The sequence below is a fragment of the Vanessa tameamea genome, chromosome 16, assembly GCF_037043105.1.
Source record: "Vanessa tameamea isolate UH-Manoa-2023 chromosome 16, ilVanTame1 primary haplotype, whole genome shotgun sequence".
Taxonomy (NCBI): domain Eukaryota; kingdom Metazoa; phylum Arthropoda; class Insecta; order Lepidoptera; family Nymphalidae; genus Vanessa; species Vanessa tameamea.
The window spans coordinates 8,452,111-8,477,865 of record NC_087324.1 but is presented as its reverse complement, the minus strand read 5'-3'; the positions used below and the strand labels follow the sequence as shown (position 1 = coordinate 8,477,865).

The 25,755-nt window shown below is 31.4% G+C and overlaps 3 protein-coding genes across 6 annotated transcripts in view; 2 read left to right on the top strand and 1 right to left on the bottom strand.

Moving 5' to 3' along the window:
- The window catches only part of LOC113402937 (uncharacterized), a 31,433-nt gene extending 16,229 nt beyond the window's left edge, over positions 1-15,204 (top strand). The window contains exons 2-17 of one of the 4 annotated variants that reach the window (XM_064217242.1): positions 2,718-2,935; positions 4,671-4,917; positions 5,473-5,502; positions 6,100-6,243; positions 6,459-6,630; positions 6,753-6,913; positions 7,390-7,596; positions 8,077-8,147; positions 8,218-11,168; positions 11,290-11,389; positions 11,474-11,599; positions 11,697-11,885; positions 11,979-12,144; positions 12,219-12,427; positions 12,536-12,783; positions 12,907-15,204. In XM_064217242.1, the coding sequence (XP_064073312.1) occupies positions 2,718-2,935; positions 4,671-4,917; positions 5,473-5,502; positions 6,100-6,243; positions 6,459-6,630; positions 6,753-6,913; positions 7,390-7,596; positions 8,077-8,147; positions 8,218-11,168; positions 11,290-11,389; positions 11,474-11,599; positions 11,697-11,885; positions 11,979-12,144; positions 12,219-12,427; positions 12,536-12,783; positions 12,907-13,095 (5,428 nt within the window). In that variant the 3' untranslated portion in view covers positions 13,096-15,204. Of the gene's footprint in view, positions 1-2,717; positions 2,936-4,670; positions 4,918-5,472; positions 5,503-6,099; positions 6,244-6,458; positions 6,631-6,752; positions 6,914-7,389; positions 7,597-8,076; positions 8,148-8,217; positions 11,169-11,262; positions 11,390-11,473; positions 11,600-11,696; positions 11,886-11,978; positions 12,145-12,218; positions 12,428-12,535; positions 12,784-12,906 lie in introns of all 4 variants that reach the window. The other 3 variants (XM_026643307.2, XM_026643308.2, XM_026643310.2) reach the window with 3 other exon arrangements.
- The window catches only part of Pdi (Protein disulfide isomerase), a 340,404-nt gene that overhangs the window by 253,496 nt on the left and 61,153 nt on the right, over positions 1-25,755 (bottom strand). The gene's annotated exons all lie outside the window — the stretch shown is intronic.
- Positions 16,156-25,755, top strand: part of LOC113402915 (CYFIP-related Rac1 interactor A) — a 28,501-nt gene continuing 18,901 nt past the window's right edge. The window contains exon 1 of the mRNA XM_026643273.2: positions 16,156-16,740. Coding sequence (XP_026499058.1) covers positions 16,426-16,740 — 315 coding nt within the window. The 5' untranslated portion in view covers positions 16,156-16,425. The remainder of the gene's footprint in view (positions 16,741-25,755) is intronic.

Sequence of the window (25,755 nt, the reverse complement as noted above, 5' to 3'; positions counted from 1 at the left end):
TACGTTTTTAAATATGACAGGGGCTCGGAATACCGTTTAAGTAGAAGTAGCAAGCCGTAAGAGCATTTAGACAGAATCAGGGCCTAGAGAAATATGATACATAATTTTACCGTCTTTACCAGTTTTATTTAAATTATACCATGATAAGTTGGTACGGAATTTTACAAACTCTTCCTACCTATTAACATTCTTTTTCAATCCTGATAATAATTATAAATATCAAAATTTGTATTTTGGAATAACTTCACTTAAAACAAAGGCTGCCTACCACCTGACCCCTTAATTATATAATTTCATACGATACGAAAACTTTTCTATAAGAGTTCGATTCTAATATTTATAGAAGATATTAAGCCTACGGAAATTATGTATTGTTGAATTTAAATTGAACCATGTGCTAAATCAATTAACGGTAAATAAATATATACTTTTAGATATCAAGCCGAATTGGCCTAATAGCTGAACACGTCAGGTTTAACATAATATTCCAGATTCAAATTCGCAAACTTGAAATTTCAAATGCTTATCTTGCGTTTCAACGTTAAAGACAAACGTTTGACGAAGCATTGATGTACGTCAAAAACTATCAAATTGATAGCTTTCTTCTTTCTTTTTTATGTCGGTTTAAATTAAAGGTTCTATTTTTGAAACTGTGTAGAATATGTTTTTTTGCATTACATATATAGGACTTAATATATAACAGTTATAGAAAACGAAAACTAGTAAGGACAAGTACTTGTGTGAGGTGCCACCACCCTCTTCTATATTACAATATTATGTATGTTTAATCAATTATAAACTTCAGTATAACTACTTGTATTTAACAAAACAGTAGGTATTCCAATTATCTAGTAATAATGAAAGTTTTTCATTGCGTGTGCTAATAGGTAATAACCAGCACGCGTTTTAATGAAAACCTTTTTAAAAAAAAATCTCTTTTGTACTTTAATGGTACGCCGCAAACCTTGACGACTAACAACAGAGAACGCATGGAATACGCACAAAAGCAAGCATTTTTATTTCTGCAGAGATAAATAATATCTGTTTTTTTTTCTTAGTCGACATGCGAGAAAAATATCGACATAACATAAAACATATATTTCTCGTATAAATATATAAGACCCCGTTACAGTTATTATAAATAAAATTCTAAGAATCTGTGAGCACGTTAATGGCGTGTACACAAAAATATAATACTAAAATATAAAACCACATCTCCAACACGTGAGTTCAAACATCGATCGTATCCGACCTACGTAAGTACAGTATGTGCCTATAATTTTATATGCATTTATTACGCTCGTTCAGGAATATTGGAACTGTTAATTACGCTATCTGAAATGATACATTTTTATTCAGAACTTTGACTTCAAATATATTTTTTGAATTATATTTATCGGCATAAGCTTAACATTAGATTTAACTAACAACAAAAATATTACGCAAAAAACGCATAATATGTTACACAAAAGACTACGTAAAGTCTGTTCATTTTTCAATTTTGATTACCAAAAGCAACGGTCATTGATACTGACCCTTAAAGTATTGTCACGGTATTGTTATTAGACGATAAAATATCACTTGAGTGCAAGATACTATACACCGTTGAAGACTTCTCACTTTTGAATATTACCTATATAATTTGTTAATTTTAAATGTTCAGTGTTAAGTTGATGGTGTAACTATTTCAATAAATACTTGCACAAACGATTACTGATAACAATTGAAATGGACTATGACTTTCATTTAGTTTATCTCGGTAGTATTCAAATTACGAATCTATTGACGTAATAAAAAATAAGTTACGACGAATCGAGAACCTCCTCCTTTTTTTGGAGTCGGTTAAAAAAATGACTTTATCTTTCTTTATTCGGAGATTTTCAAATTTAATAATTTATAACGTCCGTTTTTATTACCATATCTGGTGATAGAGGGTCTGGTTCAGGTTTTGCTCGGAAAATCGTAATTAAAATACAACTGGGAAATTGTGCTAGCATTCTTGCCAACATTCTACACTGTGCTGATTTATATATACCTACATACAGTAGGGAGTAACTTATTTTTATTTGTATGTTAAGTGTGCGTGCGTGTATAATCTAAATCTGTTTTTAAACTATTATTCGATATGACTTGCGCTCGAATAATCTTCATGCCCAAATTACACGAATATCAATAATAATTAACTGTCGTGGCGATCGCTTGAACGGTGTAGAAGTTGATATGCTGCGCCATCTAGTGGCGAGCTACAATATATTTGCCAAATTTCATGGTGATCGCTCAAACGGATCCGAAGTCTTGTTAATACGTAGATATTTTTATAAATAATATTAAGTTGCAAATAATTCTAATATAAATATTTTTTTTATTTTTATTTCGATTTTTGGAAACAAATAACTCAAGATAAAATATGATACGGCTATTGGCTATCGTACCCAAAAATGAAATATACTGTGTGATCCGGGGAACTTAGGACATGTCCTGCAATAAATTTATACTTATTGCAAATTATCCTTATTATTATGAAACCTTAATAAGACACAATAAGACCTTATTTTCATGGTCGATTAAAGAATAACGAATTTCAGTGCAACGTTTATCTATTTATAATTTTATAATAGAAAGTATCCGAAGCAATTTATAACACAAATCACGTTAAGTGTAAATAGACGCCCTTTTTTAAATATTTGATGAAATATTTTCAATTTTAAAATTTGCAGACTATACCAAGTACGTGTGGGACTACGCGTGTCACCTAAGGTACCGGTACACATCGAGGCGACGGTGTCGAGCGGTAATGGCGCCGCAAGGACCGGCAGGCCTGCTGCTAATGCATCTCTCATCGGAGGCCTCGCTGCTTCTCGAGCCTTCCAGATTATGTATAGAAATGAAGAGGTCACATTGAGAGACATCGTGCATTTTAGAGCGCATCTACTAGGTAAGTTTTACTAAACATCGACCATAGACAATAATTGCATTTAAATTCAATATGAGTAGTTCTTACTCTGTATTTTTACTTCTTTTGAAACCCGTGTGTTCAAAAATATTTACTTTTATTTTAACTGCTTTATTCTGATCTAATTATAAGACTTTTTTATTCTGTGAAAATGCGTTTATGAAATAATCAAAGCGATAAATACCATGTCCAAAATATTTTTAAACGGTATGGAATATTTGTACCGACCCGAATTGGAGCAGCGTAACCGAATAAGCTCAAAGCCTCATAGAGAGAAGAGTTCTTAGCCCAGCAGTGGGACATTTACAGGCTCTTACTTTTATTTTTTTTAGCTATTTCATCAGGCGATAAGATATATAAGGCGACAACGTTATTCAATATAAAACATTATTTAATATTATGATATAACGGGCCTATGTTTATATGGAGATAAGTCGTTCGCTAGTTTGCCGTCATAGCTTCTTGGATTAGGGCTCGAACATGCTTTAAATTTATGCGCTTTCGGCGTTAAACTAACTGAAGTTGAACCGTTAAAATATTATGCAAACATAAACCATTTCCAGCGCAGAATTTATCGAATCGTTCATCAGACCTTTTATATAATTTCGTATATCGAACAAAAATAATAAAATTCATATATAGAGTTTAATGTGAAATAAAGTTTTGAGACATTTTGGCAGCTATTAAGTACCTTAAAGTAATATAATACCTACATTAAATATATTTTTAACAAAAACCTTCTTCTATGCCTTATTCCTAAGTAAAAGAGGAATAAAGTTCGATATTTATATTTTATATAACTTGCTTTGTTCAAAGCATCCAAGCTATTAACACTTTAGAAACAAAATTAACTCCGAAATATTAAGTGCCCGGAGCAGAAAAGTATTACCAAATAAGAGATAAAACCAGGACGACTTATAACATCGTTGGAAGTTTGCCAAGACTCTGACCCAATATGCAGTAAATGTCCTAATTTCTAAGTTTTACTGGTGGTGGAGTATACTCCTCTAGGTCGATTTGCAGACTAGTTTGAAGTGTTGTACATAATTCTTTATATATCTGTGTTCGAAACCCAAATGTTTACGTGAGACAATGTAATTAAAACCACTCGAGGAAATCACATCGTAGATTCCAAGATTTTCAGTTCATTGGCATTGTTAGATAAATCTCTTGAAATAATAACATACATACACCAGAGATCAGCGACCTCATAATAGTTGGCTTTTGAAATATATGTTTTAATCTTACTAATTTGTATGTATATACCTAGTATATTTTCAATACACAATTTAAAAAAAAATATTAAGAAAAAACAGTAATGCCCTTAAAATATTCGACAATTTTTGTTCTTCAGGGTAATTATTTTTCTGCCAAGGTCAAAGGGTATTATTATATTGAACCCAAAAATATAATCGATTACTTTTCAGTTTACTTTATGACTTAATGTAAGTAAAATAATAATCAGTAAATGTCCCGCTCTTAAACTAAGGCTTCTATTTTGAGGAAAAGGTTTGCAACTTTTTCCACTACACTGCTCCAATGCGTGCTGGTAGTGGATTTACATGTGGTAGACTTTCATTAGATATATGCAGGATTGCTTACTATGTTTTCCTCCACTGCACTTGAGATGAATTATGAACTAAAATTAAATATGAAAATCCGCAATTTTCATGATAACTATTATTATAAGCATTCTAGGGTATATTTAAACTTCCAGTTGATAGCCGTAACCTAAAGGAGTCTTTGGAAAGGGCGGAATGGAGTCTCGGCGTAGAGTTGTGGTGCAGCGAGGGTGCACAATCGAATACACTCTCGCCTGTATCCTGTCGCGTCTTGAAGCTGCATTTTCAGCCTTCCCAGGGCTTGCACTACCACCTACCAGTGCTGTTCGACTACTTCCACTTATCCGCGGTTTCCGTTACTATCCACGCCAGTTTAGTAGCTCTACATCAGCCTTATATCAAGTAAGTTACATTAGATTTTATTGCAATAAATGTGGACTGATTTTAAGATTTAAATACGTAACATCTATATTAATAAATTAAAAAACTACAATTATAATTAAAATCAAAACAAAACCAAGATTTTTTCTTCAAGCATAGCATCTTAACCTCTTACTAATACGTGTTGTATTGCTATAATTGTTTTTTGTCTTCATCTTTCGAATATCAATTTAATAATGAAAGAAAGAGAGAAAAGAATACTTAATTATTCGGCACTTACTTTAAATTTATTTGTACGACTGATAATTTATATGTAAATTTATAACAAAAAAGAAACAAAAAGCAGGTAAATCTCAAAAGAAACCTGTATATATAGTTCTAGGTATATATGTATTTGTACGTATGCAAAGCGTGAAGCGAGTCTCGCATTGCAGTAGAGCACAATGTTAAGTGGATTTCTACTACAATAACTTCACTACCTAGGAGCACTCTTTTGACACATATTTTTTTATATAAAATTTGACGTATACTCTTCTCAGATAAAACAAAATTCATTTGTTACATGTCTTTATTTAGGAAAAGCATCATGCATTACGTACAAAGCTGGTAAGTACTAGATTGTAATTGCACATGTTTCTTGTTACATAATTGTTTATATGCCTATAAATCATTTACTAAGTATATATTTAATTACAAAAATTATCTTTTAAGTCCTCTAAATATAAATTATAATATATTTTCCTACTAAGATTCATTATAAAGTAAGTATATGGAAATTGATACTATATTTGGAAATGCTAATTCTAGGCATTTTTTTTTAATAATAATTAGAAAGATTTTATTATTAAAATTTTTTTTTTTTTTTAGAAATGAGAATATTGTAGACCAATTTTTCCATATTCCATAATGGTCTCATTAATAAAAATTACCACCCTCGTAATCATCAGCATCGTGGAATGCAAAACATGATAAATATTATTTTTTAAATTGTTAAGTCATATAGTGAATGATGAATCAACAAACTATAGTAGTAGTTTAGACAATTAAAATTGCTAGCTTAGGAGTATTAGGTCATAGGAACATTATTTCTTTTAGAAATCTTTAAATAATCATACGAATGTTTTAAGACAAGTATAAAATAGTCAATATAAATATGTGTCAAGCCGGTTTTAATATGAGAACAAAATATCATTTTGATTCCAGCACCCCTCGTTCTAGCAAACAATGGGGGAAATTGATGAAAAGTGCAGGATCTAACTTTAACGCTTCGGGAAGCTTAGAGAACATTCTTTTCGGATCCAGCGGCAAGTGTGCCGGCGGAAACTCTAGCAAAATAGCACATGCCAGGTACTTCATTTGAACATTATAGTTACTTATAATCCATAACTTTTATATACGTATTTAAGTTGATTTAGTAAAGTACCTATATGTTCTTTTAGAATTCTTAGTCTTGTTATTTTATAATATTTTTATTTTTGTAATTAATTAGATACTTGACATAATTTGTAAGGCTTTACAGTTTATGGCATTTGTAAGGAAATGCGATTTAAACATGTTTTCAGACAAGTTCATGCTGAGGTTTGCGGTATTCTGCTTGGGTCGCTTGAAGGTTTGCAGAGCGCATTGAGTGTATGTGGTTCAACCGGAGTATTGCTGACTCCTGAAGAATCGTCATCTAATTCTATTGTTGGTGAAGTTGCGCAGAGAATAAAAGACTTAAGTGATTTAGGCAAGGTGGGCTATTTATCAGTAATGTTAAGATAACTTTAGATTTGCATCGGAACAATCCTTAAAGCGTTATATATATATATATATATATATATATATCGAAAAGCGCTAAATGTTCTTTTGCACAGAAATCTGAAGCTGGTGAAGAAGAAGAATGGGCCATGGGAGCTGCACACGACATCGCAAGACTCTGTGCAGAGGTGACGCTCAGATGGCGCGCTTTTTTGCATCACACTTCCGACCGGCCGCACGTGCACCACGCCCTCGCCGCAAGACATCATGCATTAAGGTATCATGTGTTAAATAGCAACAAAGAAATATATAGAGCTCTATTAAATAGATTTTTCTTTATTTAATTTTCCTACATAGACATAGCTTATGTTAAAAGCATACATGCTTTTTTATATTCTATACAATATATTAATGTACTCATAGATGTTAAAACGAAAAAAAATCGAATATGCAATGTATTATGAAAGATAAATTTAATTAAATATCTAATTTATTTTATTCGTATTAATAGAATAAAGTATTATATTATTATAATTAATTAACAACAATAGCAACTACTGAGTATCTCACGAGTTCTTCATTACATTTAATTTAATCATGTAATATGAATGACAACAATACAGCTTGTAAGAACGTAATTGAATTAAGTTTATTATTATTTAATTTGCCTAAAGATGACTTTCTCTAACAATATAATTGTTGTTTATTGTAGGTGATAGATAATTATTAACTTTTAACCATTTTACTTTTCAGAATCAAACGATTCTCAGAATGCTTCTTCGTGCTAGACAACCCTCGGCATTCGCTTGCTGGTTGCTATGACAGCAACTATCAGTCGTATCAAAGTGTGGGAGAAGCGGTTAGACGATCACGCTACCTCGCGTTACTGCCTCCGCTACCCGTACACTGCATAGCGCTTGATGGTGACCCGCATATCATGCCTATCATATTTGAAGACAGGTATTATATTTCAAAATAGACTTATTTCTTTTGCCATTTTTATTTTCGGCCTTGATCAAAAGCAATCAAAATAAATAAAAATATACGATATGCAATCATATGAATGTAAACACACTTAATTATGTAAACTACACAATTTGACATATGACATGAAAAGCTTTTAAAATTAAAAAAAAAAAACATTTTAATAATTAATTGAGGTCAATATTTAATTTTATAATCTTCGAATGTATGATAATTTTTAATATTTTAAATTAAGTTTCAAATGATGCATACAAAACACATATATATACACAACACTGTCTGTACACATACATATATAAATACTTACCATAGATCTGCATTGTATGCTCCCTGTAATTACATTATTATACATAATGTAAATTAACTTGTACGAGAAGTAGAAAGAGCGAAAACCTGAGAAAGGATTTATTGACTTAAATGACAATTAATAAATATTTATTTATTTTGAATACGTAGGTATCAAGACACCGCTGAATTTGCTAGAAGACGTTCATTTTTGAATTCTAGCGCAAACAAGTCTGGTAGTGGTGAGTAGTTGAAATAATATTATTACAATTGTCAATGCTTATCAATATTTTCACGAATGATATATTTCAGATCCCTTCCTATGTTCGGAAGCAACTGGAGAAGACTGTGCTTGCAGTATTAGTTCAATGATGGACTCTAGAAGACCTTCATCAGAAGCTTCGAGAGTAACCCTTACACTACCCAAAACTATAATAGATGTGCTTGAGCCTCAGTTCAATAGCCCTAAAGCAAGTACAAGTGTAGTGCAAGCAACATTAACTTTAGCCCCTCAGAAATCCGCTAGAGGTTCACCAAAGCGAACTTTGGTTAAACAAAACGTTGTGGAAATGAGCAAACCGCATAACAAGCAATTAGAATTAACAGGAAGAAACAGGTATATTGTACAGAATAATCAAATAAGTGAAATTCAATTGCCGCCTAACAATGTGTTTGCTTCATGCCCGATTCAGCAAGGCCAACAAATGTCTAGATACTCAGCTTCAACATTATTGGACATAAATGCTACAAAAAGCAATGTAAATGTTTCCCAGCTAGGCAAAGACAGATCCGATCCAGATCAAGTTTTTGTTCAAAAGCATGAAATAACAAGTGGTGTCAGCACCCTGCCAGCAAGGCATAGCAAATCTTTAGACCAATTAAGAGTTTCTCAAATGGCACCTTTAAGTGTACAACCATTAACAAAGAATGTTAAAAATAGTTCTAATGTATCAGTTAATTATCAAAAGACGTACAAACCGCCGCAACCTATAAAACCCACAACTCTTCCTAGAAGTGTTACTACTACATCTTATCCAACTAGCACGACGACGCGTTGTGGATCTAAAGGTGATGACTACAGGAGAAATATAAATGAATTTAGAGAAAAATATAAGAATCCTTGTAACTCTAATGTTCATGGAAACAATGACGTGTTTCATGACGTAGGATTTAAGTACGACGGTACAATTAAAGGAAATGCTAACCAAATATATGGTTACGCTTTCGGTAATCAGGGTAATATGCCAGCGAATAACGTTATTCGCAATCCATTAGAATTTCAAAGAGGTTATAGTGTAAATTTGCCCCGTCCTATGTTGCCTCCTCGTAATTCTTATCCTCCAGTTAGTGGAAAAACACAAGGGACTGATCAAAGTAACTTAGTTTCTAATAAACACGTTCATAGATCTAACTCTACACATGTTTTTCAACAAAATATGAATGATAGCCAACAGATGGATATTGAAGCAACCCGTAATCAATTGAGACACGAGCTAAACTATTATCTACAGAAAGGTGACTGGAGTTATGACTTTAATACTGGTAGTTTAATACAAAACTACCAGAAGAAATCTAGCAAGAGTAGTGATGATAGTGGGTTTGTAATGACTTTAGATAGAAGTAGTGATGGAACATCGAAGTCAACTTATTCAAAAACACCTCCATCGACACCTCATTCTAGTTTGCCTTCCGTGAGGCATAAGAAGAGTCGATCTAAAGAGTCTAAACTTAACTCGAATGGTAAAGAAAGCACTAAAATGAATTCAAGTCGAGATTCATTGAGCAGTCATCATTCAATTAAATCAAGGGATAGTAAGACCGATCGGCAGACACCAAAATCAGACCGTAGTACACCTAAATCGGAGAGAAGTACCCCAAAGTCAGGCAAGGGAACTCCAAAGTCCGGTGGTATAACTCCAAGATCTGGGCTTGCAACTCCAAAGTCAGGTAGAGCTACCCCTAAATCAGGAGGAGCTACGCCTAAAAGTGGAAGATCTAGTGGAAAACCAGAAAAGCGTTCCAAACATAAAGCATCGGAAAAAATGTCTCAGCTTATGTCAGAAGCTGCTTCTTCTTCTAGTAATGAAAGCATACCGTTTGAGCTTAAAAGATTAGAATCATCAACAAGCGTTCCATATAGTTTGGATCATGGATCGGAATTAAGACATTGTAGAAGTGCTGCATCTATTATAGAGGAGCATAATCTAAATACTACATTCGGATCTGAGTCATTGCCAAATTTAGCCCCACCACCGGCTTTTGAATCTCCTCCATTAGATATTACTGATAAAGATTTTAAAATTTTGCCACCGGATAGTTTTCTTAATAAAGAAGATAAACTAAGTAGAAGTTCTACGTCAAGTTTGAGTGAACAAAGTGGCTGGGTTTCGAGTGGTAGGAGTTCAGGTCCATCTTCGCCAGATAATGGTAGTTGTCAATTGAATCAAAATTACCCTCCTGCGAGTAGCGCAAGTGTTTCGAAAATTCCTGATAAAAAATACGATAATACTGACGAAACAAGAAAAAAACAGGGTGAAAAAATAAGTGATTTCAAAAGAACCATTCTTAATGGTGAGCAACTTCGTGAGCGTTTACTTAAACTTGCAGTAAAAGCTGTTCAAAGTAGTTCAACTGAAAAGATTGAATGCTGTGATAAGGAAGTTTGTGAAGAATGTACAATTTGTAGCGATTCTATTTGTACGGACAGCCAATGTGAATATAATAAGATGATGCACAATGAAGGAATTGATGCAGGTTGTAATTCCGATACTTGTACAGCAAGTTGCTATCAATATTCTGATTCTAATGTTGGTAAAATAAATCAAAGACATAATTCATTTAGTGCCATTCAGGGAAATACATATAGTTCCATAGTTAAAAGTTCTAATGAAGGAACTGTTAAAAAGTCTCAAACAGTCAGCGATAACTTACATCCTTATATTCGAAAAGAAATAGCAACGAAGGTTGAAAAGCCTGCGCAACCTGCTACTGCTGAAAAGTCAAATTCAATGAATAAAGTTAAACTTAGAGATAGGATAGAATATACGGAAAAACTAATAGCTGCAGAAATTCTAAGCCTGACAGTAGATCGCTCTTGTAAAAGTCATAAAACCAGCGGTGGTCCCGCCATAGCTGCTCAAAAATACCATGGAAAAGCAAAATCAGAAATAGACTTAAGCCATTTCAGTGGTGAGAATGATTACGAACACTTGCCGCCACCACAACAGTTTAGAGATGCTCCACCACCACCTGACGAATTTAAGGTAACAATAATAAATATAATTATTTATCTATTTTTATCATTTTATAAATAACAATTGACTGAATAACTTTTTTTATTTAAATTTATAACTCAAGGATCCACCGTCAAAGTCCCCGTTGCAGAGCCGACAAAGTAGTAAATCTTCGACTCCCTCAAAAAGTAGAAAAACTGGACAACCTACAACACTGCAACTAGATAATCCTTTATATCACGTTTGCGAAGGTATATATAATAATTATTTTGTTTATTTGGCTAAAACCTCATGCTTGAGCGTTAAATAAAACTAACCCATGGCTATTAATCCAGGAATTTTAGAAAGGCGAAAGTTAAGACCCCACCAATCCATGAATGCCACTGCCACACCTTCGGCTAGTACACTAAATAAAAGTCAAAGTACTGGTGAATTAGCTAGCAGAAATGAAAATGGTAAAGGTAGGATGCTAATATGCTAACAAATGTTTACTTTTACTGGATATTTTGTAATAAACATGTGGAATTTTATACGTAATATCATATTTTACTGTTTCAGAACAACGACAAAGCAATTTTATTAGCATATTTGGCTTAGCAGAATCGGAACGACTGTTTGTAAAATGTAGAGAAGAATTTCGACAAAGTGTCAAGTATCCAGGAGCAATATATTCTGACTTTCCTCCAGTTGAAAACTCTTTGCCCTATTTCCATATAAGCGATGAATATAGAATGTTTAATCCGGAAGGTATTTTATTTTTTTAAAAACAACTTCTGATCTTGTTATGATATGATGATATTGTAAAATTTATTTAAGCTTATTTTTTATATTTAATTCCAGGTCTTCATCTCATTATATGCGTTCATGGATTGGATGGTAACGCCGCTGATTTACGCTTGGTCAAAACATACTTGGAATTAGGCTTACCAGGAGCCAGATTAGATTTCCTCATGTCTGAAAGAAATCAAGGAGATACTTTCTCGGATTTTGACACTATGACGGACAGGTTCGCATTGTTTAGTTATGATACCAGTGACATGTATAAGCAAGGATAATTTATTTATATTAATTGTATTCAAGGTTGGTCCAAGAAATTATGACTCATATACAAAATTCAAGTGACCCAGCTAGGATAAGTTTCGTGGGACATTCCCTGGGCACTATCATTATAAGATCGGCGTTAGCGAGGCCACAAATGAAACCATTCTTGGGGAAATTACACACTTTCCTCTCGCTTAGTGGACCACATTTAGGGACACTGTATAATTCCAGCGGGCTTGTTAATGCAGGCAAGTAAAATTTTGTTGTTTCATCATATAATCATTGTTGGACTTTTTTGCTTTTATAATGTTTTTTAATTTATTGAACACATTACACATTTTCTTAAACGTTTTCAGGCATGTGGTTCATGCAAAAGTGGAAGAAATCTGGCTCTTTGCTTCAGCTTTCTCTCCGTGATGCTTCTGATCCTAGACGATCTTTCCTGTACCGTCTGAGCGAACGTAGTCAACTGCATCAGTTCAAACACATTTTGTTGTGTGGTTCAGGACAGGACAGATACGTACCATTGCACTCAGCGAGGCTAGAACTTTGTAAAGCAGCTGCTAAAGACACGTCGTTATTAGGACAGGCTTACAGGGAAATGGTATACCTTTTTAATAATAAGAAATCAAGAAATAATAAATACATTTTAAGTTATATAAGTATCGTCCTTATAAGTAACATCGTTTACGCGTTAAAAATTAAACATGTTTAATAATTTTCCCAGGTACATAACATGGTGTCTCCGCTAGCGGCTCGAGCTTCGTCTGTGTCCGTAGTGCGCTATGACGTGCAACACGCTCTCCCGCACACGGCCAGCGCACTAGTTGGTCGCGCGGCGCACATCGCCGCATTAGATTCTGACCTCTTCATTGAAAAATTCCTTCTTGTCTCTGCTCTTAAGTATTTCCGATGAAGATCATAAATTGAAATCAACATTGACACTATCTTGTCACAATATGATATCGAACATATGCTTATAAAATCCGAATTCATTCGTAAAATAGTATTTGTGGCATCTTGAAATACGTTGTTGGTTGTACAATTAGCTGTTTAATTTTCAATACTACAAGAATACGTTAAAATTACGATGAAAAACGACGTTCAAACTTTTTTTTTTCAAACTCTTTCAATTTACAATAATTGGCACACACATTTTTCGTTTAGTTGAAAATTTGAAGAAAATTTTTTAGTTCCCCCACTGTAGTAAAACAACCGGCGCAACATATCCTTGTCTTTTCATAAAAGTTCCTCTGCTTCGATACTTCCAATGATTCACAGTACGAATTTCGCTGAAATTAACTAAGTGTTTTAATTTTACTTGTAAAAAATATAATGAATAGATACAAATGTGGAGTCATCATTAAATTTATAAAATTTAAGTAAATATTAATTACTTGCCTCCGAATCAAAATCAATCACATAAATCATACTGTTCAGGCATTCGCATTTCACCAGCATTTATTTAAAAGAAATTAAGGAACATTACACACTTTATAAATTTCAAAAAACAGCACGTTTTCAACATTTCGTACTTACATAATATAATCAGCCTATAATCACGATATTATAACTTGCACGTTAACTTATACTATCTACTATATATCTATGATAAATCGAATTGATCTCCTGTTTTAAAACGCTTATGTACTGGTATGATTACTTGTAATTGGTAAAAGTGTGATATAAAAGTTCGTGCTGTTGCAGCGATTTATAAACTATACAGAAAAAATAATTGCAATTTTAATTATTATACTAGGTTAAGACGGATCTTTACACCAAATAATTAAGACTTTCGATTTAGCAAATGTAGATAAAGTAGATGTTATTTGTATTAGAAATTTACTGATTGTTGTATATGAACACTGAACAGTGCCATCGTAAAATGTTATGTGTGCTTCTGGAATGCTAAGCCCGCAAACTTAACTTGTTTCGGTTTTTCTGTTTCACGTTTTATTCTTAATTATGCTTATGAAATAATGGAAATGAATATAATTAATTTTAAAATAGTATGAAAACCTCATAATCGTAATTTCCATACAGATTCAAAATACAAGCGTCTTTTTTGTTTTAGATAGAATTACTATCATAATTATTGTTCCTACATCAATTTATGAAAACAATTATTACAAAACATCTTATCCAAAACCATTGATTTTTTTTTTTCATTAGCTAAAATTATTTATTATATTTGAATTATATTCACATAATAATAACTTAGATGCTTATATGTTATAGCTTTGCACAAACAGACACTGGGTTGTGTCAGTGAGAATTAAGTTTTAAACTCGAATGGATTTTTTGGAATTTTACGCACTTTTATAAGTCATTTTTTTATCTATTAAGCTAATTTAACTTGAAATATGAATTAAGAGAATGATCTGGCAGGGCCTTATTACAATATAAGGACAGGCCGTAGCCTTAACTCAAAAGAAAATTAGAATAAAGGTGTAAATTATCGAATGTTAGACTGATCTTTAAAAATATATGGTATTGATAAGTTTAATAGATTATCTTTTGTTATTTTTAGGTATCATGATTTGATATAACTTGTTAACATCTCGCTCTGTCCAATTTTTTCTATTTATTATCTGTAGGTAACATTTTATACAGGGGCTTAGAAATTCTAGTCTTGAATATGATTTTAAATTTGTTGTAGGTTAGTACGACAACAACATGGTCAGAATACCTGAATTACGTCTTATATAAATAAGTTTCTAATATTATATTGATTTATTACATAGTATAAATAATATTTATAACGTTTAGTCTATCAATTTCATAGATGTTTTGAATGTGTTGTTGTTGCACATAAATCAATAGTTTATCATAGAGTAATACCTCAATATTGCTCAGGAGCATGCTTAAAATAATTTAATCATCTAATATGTAGATTTATCAGAATGAGAGTAAATTTTGTAAATAAAAAACTTAATTTTATTTGTAAAATACATTCGTATGTTGAATGGCAATGTGTCGATGTTATACAATTACATTAAAATAAATAAATGATGCTAAAACCTCACTACTATTGTGTTTATTTTAAACAAAACACCAGAATATATAACATTAATGTATCAATTATTAAACTATTTAATATTTATGTAGATACTAAAAACATAAACCAGAATACTATTATAAAAAACTAAAGTATAGAATTCCACATGTCTTAATGTCGACATATAGACATATTTAAGAATTATATATGAAACATAAAAAATCGTAGAAGTTATCTTTGATTAAATACCCTATTTTTAACACAATGTAATTTCAAGTGGCATATGCCAGAATCTTACCAATTTTATTAAAAAAAGAATAAACCTACCTACCCACTTCGTTAGGTTTAATTTTCTACCTTTCATGTTGTTCTACTAAGCGCACGTGTTCATCTATATAGAGAATATTAGTGTGCAGTCAAAATACCCACATTATTTTTGTGCTATATACCTGAAAATCAATAGCTCATTACCTTTGAACAACTATGTATATATATACATTTTTTATAGTACATTTTATAGCAAATTTAATGCTCGTGATAATATCAGTAAGGCTAGTAGCCCACCGGCCAGGTGGCGAATCGAATATTAGTCTAAATGAATTGATCATTAGTTAATTTCACTACATATAATTAACAATTATTTTTTTAAATAAATGATACATTTAGCGCGTTAAGTTTTAGATTTGCGCTTTAGTTTAGCGTTAGCGCTAAAAACAACACTAGCCAACTGCGTTAAACAGTATAGCCAACATAACAAATTTAAAGAAAAGTGATAAAAGTTAGATTACGTTTACACATGGGGCTTAGGTCTATGTTGAATTTATAGAACAAATTAAGATAAACTTTAGAGTGATTAAAAACATAGATCAATTATTTTTTATGTGTATATATTAAAACAACTACCAATAATGTAGAATGTGTTAATACTTTAATCGACATATATGAATACTTTATCACAACGCTATTGTGGGCGGGTGGTATAAGTCAATGTCAATTCAGTTGGTGGGGTATTAACAGTGTACAACGGTAGTAGTGTATCAGAGGAGAGTTTATTTAAATTAAAATATAAAACTGTAATGAAATAACTAGTGACAGTGTCTAACAAATAATAAAACCGCCTTTTTCATTATATTTTATACGGAAACAATAACATTTATTCATAAACCGTAATTACTGGGCAATGCAGTCGATGCTATCCAGGAGGTATTTATAATAAATAAAATTAATTCGTGATTCAAATAAATCGAAATGGGAAAACTGCTGAGTCTATTGGCCCGTGATGATTCAAACTGTTGTTCTTCGCCACGATATGATATATTCTTAGATTTTGAGAATGCTGCACCCACTGACACAGAGCGCGATGTTTATGAAGAAGTGCAAAGAGTTCTTTTGGATTCAGACAAAATCTTAGAAGAAATACAGTGTTACAAAGGAGCTGGAAAGGAAATACGAGAAGCGATTGCAGACCCCTCGACTATAACCCAAGAAAGGGCTTGGCGCGCCGTCAAACCCTTAGTGGATAAACTGCTCAGATTTTATAACCATTCACTGGAGTTGAAACGGGTAAGACAAAAATTAATAATATTTATACAACAATAAAGAAAACTGATATATATTTCTTAATATATATATTTATAACTCTTGGTAGTACCGACAATATTCCATATTAAATTTGCTTTAAACAAATATATTTTCTCAATGTTAAAAATATACATGATACTGTTTATAATATGATTTCTGTGTGAAGTGTTAGCAAAGGAAGTTTATCCTTATCAGTTGTGATTAATGAAGTCACAAACATAGATAACACTTTCAGAAGATATTGGAGCTATCAAGTATGATGGCAACTTCCCGGTGCATTTGCTGCAAAAAATATTATTTCCACTATTAAAATATCACTCTCATTGAAATGTTAGTTTCATAGTTTTTAAACAATTAAATAATTGAAGTTTTATTCAAATACTTTATATTTTTATCATTTTAGAGATAAAATAACTAGATTATTTTATTTCAACCAATTTAAATTGAAAAAAAATTATATATTGTGCATGACACATTCTATTATATAAAAAATCATAGTCATCTAGTATATTTCAAATATGATGGCACTTAAAAAGTATATACAATTTAAAAATATATTTAATTTATTTTTAACAAATTGTGAGGTGAGTGTGTTAACTCATCCATTATTGAACAGCACTAGAATGTAATGTTAGAAGATAGCTAAAGGTTACCACCCACAATAATTGTACTGGAGAGAATCATGTGACATCACGACGAGCTTATGTAACGAGTTCACACTTTTCTGAATGTTCACTCGATGATCTCTATGTATATAATGTTATCCATAATAATTTCATAAATGAAAAAAATTATGAAATATTTGTTTCCTTATCTTCAAATTAACTTAATCAACCAGTGACACACAGTTTATTCATTAAAGTAAATATTGGTTTTACATAAAAATAATATTAAAAACTTTATAAAGTAGGTAATTAAAATGTAGGTAGTTCTGTTTAGTAGATACATAAAAATGTACAACACTATATGCTTTGTTTAATCTATTTCGACTATGATTTTTTATTTGTAACTTCTGTAGTTCTGTATTCAGAAAAAAAAATAGAATACCTAATCAGTAGCACACATGCACACATTTTTTTAAATAATTTAGTTCTATTCTTATTTTAAATTTTATCTGGCAATAAATAAAAAAAAGAAAGTTAAAAAAAAAAAATTGTATGCTAGTATATAATAATAAATTTTTTTAGGTGTTTCTCCGGAGGTGGCCATTATTAACTGGAATAATGTAACATTAAGGCTATAATAATATAATCGATATCTTTGTTTTTGTTATGTATTCATAACATTCTAAAGTAATAAATGCTTGCATAATTAAATGTTTCTGATACAAAGAGAAGTGTCACTTCTATCAAGTGAACTGAGATGCTTGATGTTTGCTATTATCTATTAATCGTCTTATATTGTTATTGTGAAAATAGGTTTTCACTGATTATAATAAAATCGGTAAAACTGCCAAAATTGCATCGAATTACAAGATACAATTAAAACACTACTCATATTAAAAGTACGCGCAAATGAATTCTCGAACTTAAAAACCAGTCGTTTATTTTTTAACATACGTAACATAGTTTTAGTTTATGCTCGATCCCTTATTGCACAAATTTTCTCAAAATCAGTTACAATCCGCAACATAGGACGCAATGCAGATACAATAGACGAAGTCTTACGCTAAGCAATAGTTTATCAATAAAATTTTGTAAATCGTCATTACTACAGAAATTTTCCTTTGCGTGAAATGATATTGACTTTATTTTTAATTTTAAATCATACAGTATTAATATTATAAAATATACAAACACCAAGTCCATATCTATCCAAATTTAGCATGTTTAACTCATTTGGGAATCGTGTGTAACATTTCCTGTTCCCAGAACGATACTTTTGATAAGATAAGCAGACACGAATCAAAAGTAAACCACAGCCTTTATGAACCTTTACTGAAATATAAAGCTTGATATCTTTTTGAAGGAATTGACGTAACCCAGAAGCATTACCATGGTATATTTTAGACACCACTTTTAATATATCATTCAAGAAGTAACACTTTCTGGGATGGGAATTCCCGATGTTCAACTAAGGTTCGTCACTCAATGCAAATTTACAATCTAAAAATTCAGATTGTGATGCTTCCTGGTAAAGATGCAGGCACGTTAAAATAAAATTAATAATTAATTTATATATAATATAATTGTAAATAACATCACTGTATATGTTTTTTAGTCGTGTCGTGTTATGTTACAGTATATAAAAATGGATGAATAAGTGTGAGATATTTCGATGTTTGATTTTTACTTACCTGAAAAATTCGGTCTGTGATTAATTAAACAATACTGTGTCATTTTCGAATGACAAATGAAGGAATGAAAAGAATCACTGTTTAACTAAACACCAGCTAAACAACGTCTATAAGTAAGGCCGCTAGGATTAAGTAACAGATGAGGTGTCAAATGATAGTTAAGTTATGTTTAAAATAAATAAACCGTCTATAAACAAAAGAAGAATAGGGAATTCTCCGTGTTCAAATATACAAATGAATCTTCAAATCGATTGGTCGAACGGTATAGAAGCTGATGTGCGGCAGCGCCATTAACTGGTGATTTACTACAAAGTCCATACTATGAAACACCAATGGAAAATCATTAGTGGCAATTTTTTTAGATATCGGTCTAACTGTGTCAAAGTCTAGTAATCTCAAACATATATAACTAAAGCCTATTCAATGGAAGGAGGAGTAAAGATATATAAACAAATCTGACCTTGAATTTAATTGACATGAAATAAAAATCACTAAATATACGGTATTTAATATGGATTCGTGCAGTAATGCCGTTTGAATTGGCGAAATTGTTTTAGGAAATTTGGTAGTAAAATTACAATGGATAAAGTATTAAGTGGAATAAAGTTATATTATAAATAAAGATATATTATTCAACTTTTTGCTGATCATATAACAGAGTTTTTACTAATCTCCACTCCTGCCATTGAAATAGACAAAACTAACATTTTTTTTTTATATATAAAATTGTAATTGTTATCACAGCATGCAGTGCTTGTTTCTATAGGAAGCACGCTTGAACCCCATGTTTAAATGTATGTGGCAATCATCCAATCAAACAGTCGTATAGAAGTTGCGTGAGAATTTAAATAACGTTCACCGCATCCTCTTTGAAGAGTGAAATCATTTATTTTCCTATAACAAATGACGCAGAAAAATTACTATGACCATATGTTTATAATAATACCGATCTTATTTAGTTATTTGCATAATTTCAATGAACCGCCATTAAGTAAACATCTTTTTTAATCTTAACTAGTATTATAAGTGAGTTTATTTGTTAGTTATGCTTTCACGTCTTAACTGCTTAAGCGAGCATCATTAATTTTTGCACACACATTGTACGGGTACAGAATGGGACATAACACCAAACACCGACAAAGAAACAGGCGAGTGAAACCGCGGCCGGAAACAAGTTGGCTATAAAATAATAAATTGACTTACTGTATTGATTTTATTATTGAAATGATTACATCTGTCATTGATATTCAAGTAACAGCGTAATCTTATCTCGGAACTTCACTTATGAATTTACAATCTTGCGATACCACTCATAAATTTTATCAAAAACAATCGATGAATTTATAGAACGACCGATTTTCACATAATATAATTCTAGTATATTTGCATTAAATATATGTATAATGATCAATAGATTAACAATCAGGCAGTTTATTTAAATAGCATGTTTATAAATAATAATCGTCGTGTTCCATTAACTATAATCGCCAGAAGCAAAGTAAGTTCTGCATTCTATGAATAAGAATGAACGAATAAAAAATAATTACTATACTTGAACAGTAAATGCGTAAACAAACTCGATAAAAACTTTATCTCTCTTAGGAAAAATAGTACTAAAATAGTTACCCAGCACTTCCTGTGCAATATAAGGAAAAGGAAAATCTAAATTAAAGTTGTTATGAAATACATTTTTGTTTAATTCTTTCTTACTAATTGTTATATTGGAACTTAAATCAGATCTTGACGTTTGTTTTCATTCGCTAAATTTCAATTTTCACACACTGGCGGCTTTTATTTTGCGTTAAAAACTTCTTTTTTTTTAATAATCTTCTTTTTTTCATATGGCAAAGCAACTAATGAACAAATGTTGATATATAAATTTTATCGGACAATTATGATTGTACACAAAGAAACCACAGATTAGAAAAATATATTAATGAAAGTTTTGCTCAAAATTAGTCACAGCCATAATACGTCAAGTTCGTAAGATAATAAAAGTCACGTTAAATTGAGATAGATTTGCAGAGTAATTAAAATCTATTGAAATGTTTTGTCTCAACTCAATGACTAAATAAAGAGTGAGAAGGCGAATCCAAAGTATATTGCTTGACAATGCCGAGCTTTGAATAGTGCAACCTTATTAGTATTCCGATGGTGGTCACATGTAATTAAATACTTGGTTTTCCCTTTAATTGTTGCTAGTGTCTAAACATTACTAAGACCTACTGTCTTAATGAGAAGATTTTGTAAATTATACTACCACCCAGTTTCAATTCGGGATCCTGGATGAAAGCAAGGAAACTGACGCTGTTTTCAGTCATCGACGAGCACGAGATGTATTGTAATTCTTACAGAATTATATTGCGTTTTATTCACTTCGCATCTCACTTGTTAAATTTTGACAGCCGACTTACGGTGATATACCATTTAATCCGTGTATCTTATACGTTTTATAATTATGATAATCAATGTCGCATATCACAGATGCGATGCTCATGTTCCGCAGAAAGTTTCGAGTTTCTTCTTTACTCTACTGAAATTAAGAACATTAAAAATCAGTAATGATAGCCCGAGCTTGATCGTGCAATCGTCGGATAAGATCCACACTGGGCCATCTCACAACTGTATTTAGCATCGTTGTAAACATTTTCGTCATCGTGATGTTGCTGTGTTTGAAACCTGGTTTATATTTTAAAAATACGTTCTTTATTATTTGTAATAGTGGTAAACTTCGCTTTAGTTTACCTAGTTTTCTGGCAATTAGCACCAATAAAAATACTAATATTTCAGTATCTTCGACTAACTACTTAAATTATATTTTATTGGTAATATCAGAATTTTGTATCTACATTCTTGGTTCTAATTTTTCTTTTTTGTTGATTTGATTTAGTTTTTTTTTTGTTAATTTGAGTAACAAAAAAGGAAATACTTTGACGCTTTAAAAATGTATTAAAATTTAAGACAGAAGTCCAACCGTACCTTATCTTGCCTCTGTCTACGTCTTCACTTAAAAAATATATATATAACTTACTTAAGCTTAGCACTTGTCGCCAGATCTGTCATAAGAATTAATCTGCTTACCAGCTGGTCTCATTCATCTAAATATAAAAAAGACAGGTGCGCTTAAAAATGTGCACCTTGACAGTTGTATATAGCAACATTTAGTATAATAAAACCGGTATTTGTAGCATCTGTTTCTTGAACATATTTAAATAACAAAACTAGGTTTGGTGTGCAACTTTAAGTACAACAATAATCATAGAACATAAAAACTAACAAAAATAATAATACATATATCTTTAATTGTAATAAATCTGTCCACGTTTTAAAATGTAATTGTTTTACTACCAACTTAATTAAGATTTTTTTTTTAAACAGAAACCAATGCATCTTTTACGAATTTAATATCAATAAATAAAAAATATTAGGATTCTCATTTTAAAATATTTCGACGTTCTAAATTTGAAATGAAATAATAGTGTAATAGTTGCCGCTCGCAATATTCCAAGCGAGTAATTGTCGATGTTAATTTGGATTAAGAACCATTGTTCTAATTAATTTATATTGAATTCAGGGATTTGTCTTCGTCGAGTTTGATGTTCATCGTGTTCATAATATACTAGCGTAAAGTATATTACATTTATAGTTCATTTATACTCTTATATTCAATGTATTTTTTAGTTTGCAACGGAAGTAAAACTCAATAAACTCCGTAGAGATAAAAATAAAACAAGTGAGAAAAATTGCCGTCAATTCATAATACTTAATACGCCTTTCAGTAACTTCTCGGCGATTTTAACATATTTCTAATTGTCAAATAGATTTGAAACTATAAGTGAAGCTTGTAAAGTTATAAATATATTGGTATAATCTAGCTGAATAGTTGGAACCGTTTTACGACTTGTAGTAAAACTGAATTTGTGTCCATTTGGTTTGTTTTGTTGAGTCCCAAGCGTGGAAGCGTGTTTTTGAGTTTTATTTGCTATTATTATTGCACCTTAGACTTGAGTATACTTCACATTATATATTTTATGCAAAATTAAGACCTTTTTCTCACTTTTTTCTCAACGAATATATATGAATACTTTTTATATATGTTACATACGGAAAAATCAAAATAAATTTGGTGATATGAGTAACTAACTATAACTTTAATAAAAAAACTGTCTGTATTTATTGACATGTTTTTGTTTTTTATACACATGGATCTCAATTCTCATCATCGCGGATCTAGATCAAGGCAAGCCCTGCTAATTTTTTGTGTTCTCATTTGATCTCGTAAATTCACTACTTAGTCGGCGTTGGAGAAAAACATTGTGTATGGTATCCATCGGATAATATTCTGCTCTATTCGTAATAACTAAACTGCATTTATAGCAACTTGATAAATTAACCGAACCACCCTTTTCAGGGGAGAAGTGTCGTTTGTCCAGTTCAGGGACATTAACGTCTGTTACTTTACTTGGAAAAATATACATAGACAATTTCTATATTTTACTTGATTTGATATCTTAATTATTAATAAAAAAAAAACTTTGAATATCATTTCTCACTCAAAAATATTTTTATTCGGTTGTAAAGCAATATGAAATATATATGTTCCCGCTTTAGTAATTAAGCGAGCACAAGCACTTTTGAGTCGTCATTTCACATGATAATATAAATATAAAACTCCCACCGGTGTAGAACGTAAATTCTAACGAAGAATATCCGCTCAAAAGCCAGTAGTTAATCTTTATCATCTTTTATATATGCGATATCTCCAATCTTTATTTAATATATAAGAAATACACATTTGAAAAATTGGTATCATAATCCTGATATAATAAGATGCCTAATTTATTAATATTATTTTATTATAAAATAGTTAGGCAAACGCGCAAATGAACCACCGGATGGCAAGTGGTCACCACCTTCCATATATATTGATGCCGTTAGAAATTTTAATCATTCCTTACATCTCCAAAGCGCCACCAACCATGGTAACTAAGATGTTATGTCCCATGTGTAGTTATACTGGCTCACTAACTGTCTATAACACAACAATACAAAGTATTGCTGCATCTGCGGGTGCTTTAAATCATCATCCTCATCTTCCTGCCCTTATCCCAATTTACTTGGGGTCGCCGCAGCATGTCTTCTTCTTCCATACTTCTCTATCTGACGTCTCTCACAAGTAACATTCTTTCCACCCATATCATCTTTCACACAATCCATCCTCTTCATCTTTTCATTGGTCGTCCCCTTCCTCTATATCCATCCACGTTCATCTTCGGTTGCTTTAAATATGAGCGTTAAATGCATTTATTGGTAATTATGTAACAAACATTCAATGAATGTTAAAACAATACACAGAAATGCTGGAAAATTCAAAAGTATTTATTAATAAACTGTTGTGACTACGTGCGTCGGTACTCGAGTGAATCTAACCACGTCATAACAATGGATATCAAATTGAAACCCGCTTCTATTATGAAACGACCTTTCAAAGCTATCATATGCGACTTGCAATGCAACTTGGTACGACACATTTACACTAAATGAGATTCAGAAATGAGGTCAACGATTTCATTCTTTTATTTACTCAATGGTGATGAAAACTCACTACAATAACACTGCCTTGTTGGTTTCTAAATGATCGCTGATTGCGAGGGCCTGGGTTCGAGTCCCTGGCGTTTGTAAGTTAATAGTATTTACAATCTTGTATTTCGAAAGACACGTAACGACGTTGGTCCTGCAGCTGAACTCTTTCGTTGTGACAGATTTCTCGTCCCATAATAATTATAGTGTTTTTATTTTAGGTTCATACATACCTTTGCACGTATAGTCTAGTGCAGCAACTTTTGTGTTTTAAACTTTTGCCTCATGTTTTAAATTTAAAACAAATAACGCACTCGTGGCATAGAACTGTGTCGTATCATTTGTATCATACCATTAAATTTTGGCTGTAGAAATGTTTGTAGTGTCTTTTTTTTTTTTTAATAAATATTAAAAACATTTTTAATTTTATATATATTTTCGCACGTATTTATATATGCAGAAATTATTTGTAGTTTACTTTTACCTCCTGTTTTAATTTTAAAACGAAAAACACAGTTTTTTTTTTTATAGTAATTGGATGTTAAACTCTTTCCTTGGCTTATTTTTGAACAGATTATGAATATAATTATAAAACGTTTTCTCTCAGTCGAAAAAATACGTTTGAGCTTAAATTTTTCGTGAAACTTCAATGATTGTATTTATAAAGGATTTTTCTTTACTTAACTTTTTAATTTATTAAATGCTATTTTGTAGTTAAGTTTTAATTACTTATAAACGCACAGCAGAAAAAAATCCATAATCCATTCACACCGAAAGCCTCAGTCGATTTTTTTTAATGATATAGTTAGGCGGACGAGCAAATGGGCCAGTTGACAGTAATTGGTAATTTCATAGGCAATAGCGCTGTAAGAAATATTAACATTTCTTAAATCAACAATGTGCCACCAACCATGGGAACTAGGATTTTATGTCTCACCTTTCAAACCGGAACTTAACAATACTGAGTACTATTATTTGGCGGTAGGATATCTAATGAGTGAGTGGTACCTTAGCAGACGGACTTGCACAAAGCCAACCACCAAGTAAAGTCGATTTTAATAACAATAACAATTTACACTTAAAATTAAATTTAAATACAAAAATATTACGAATTAATCATA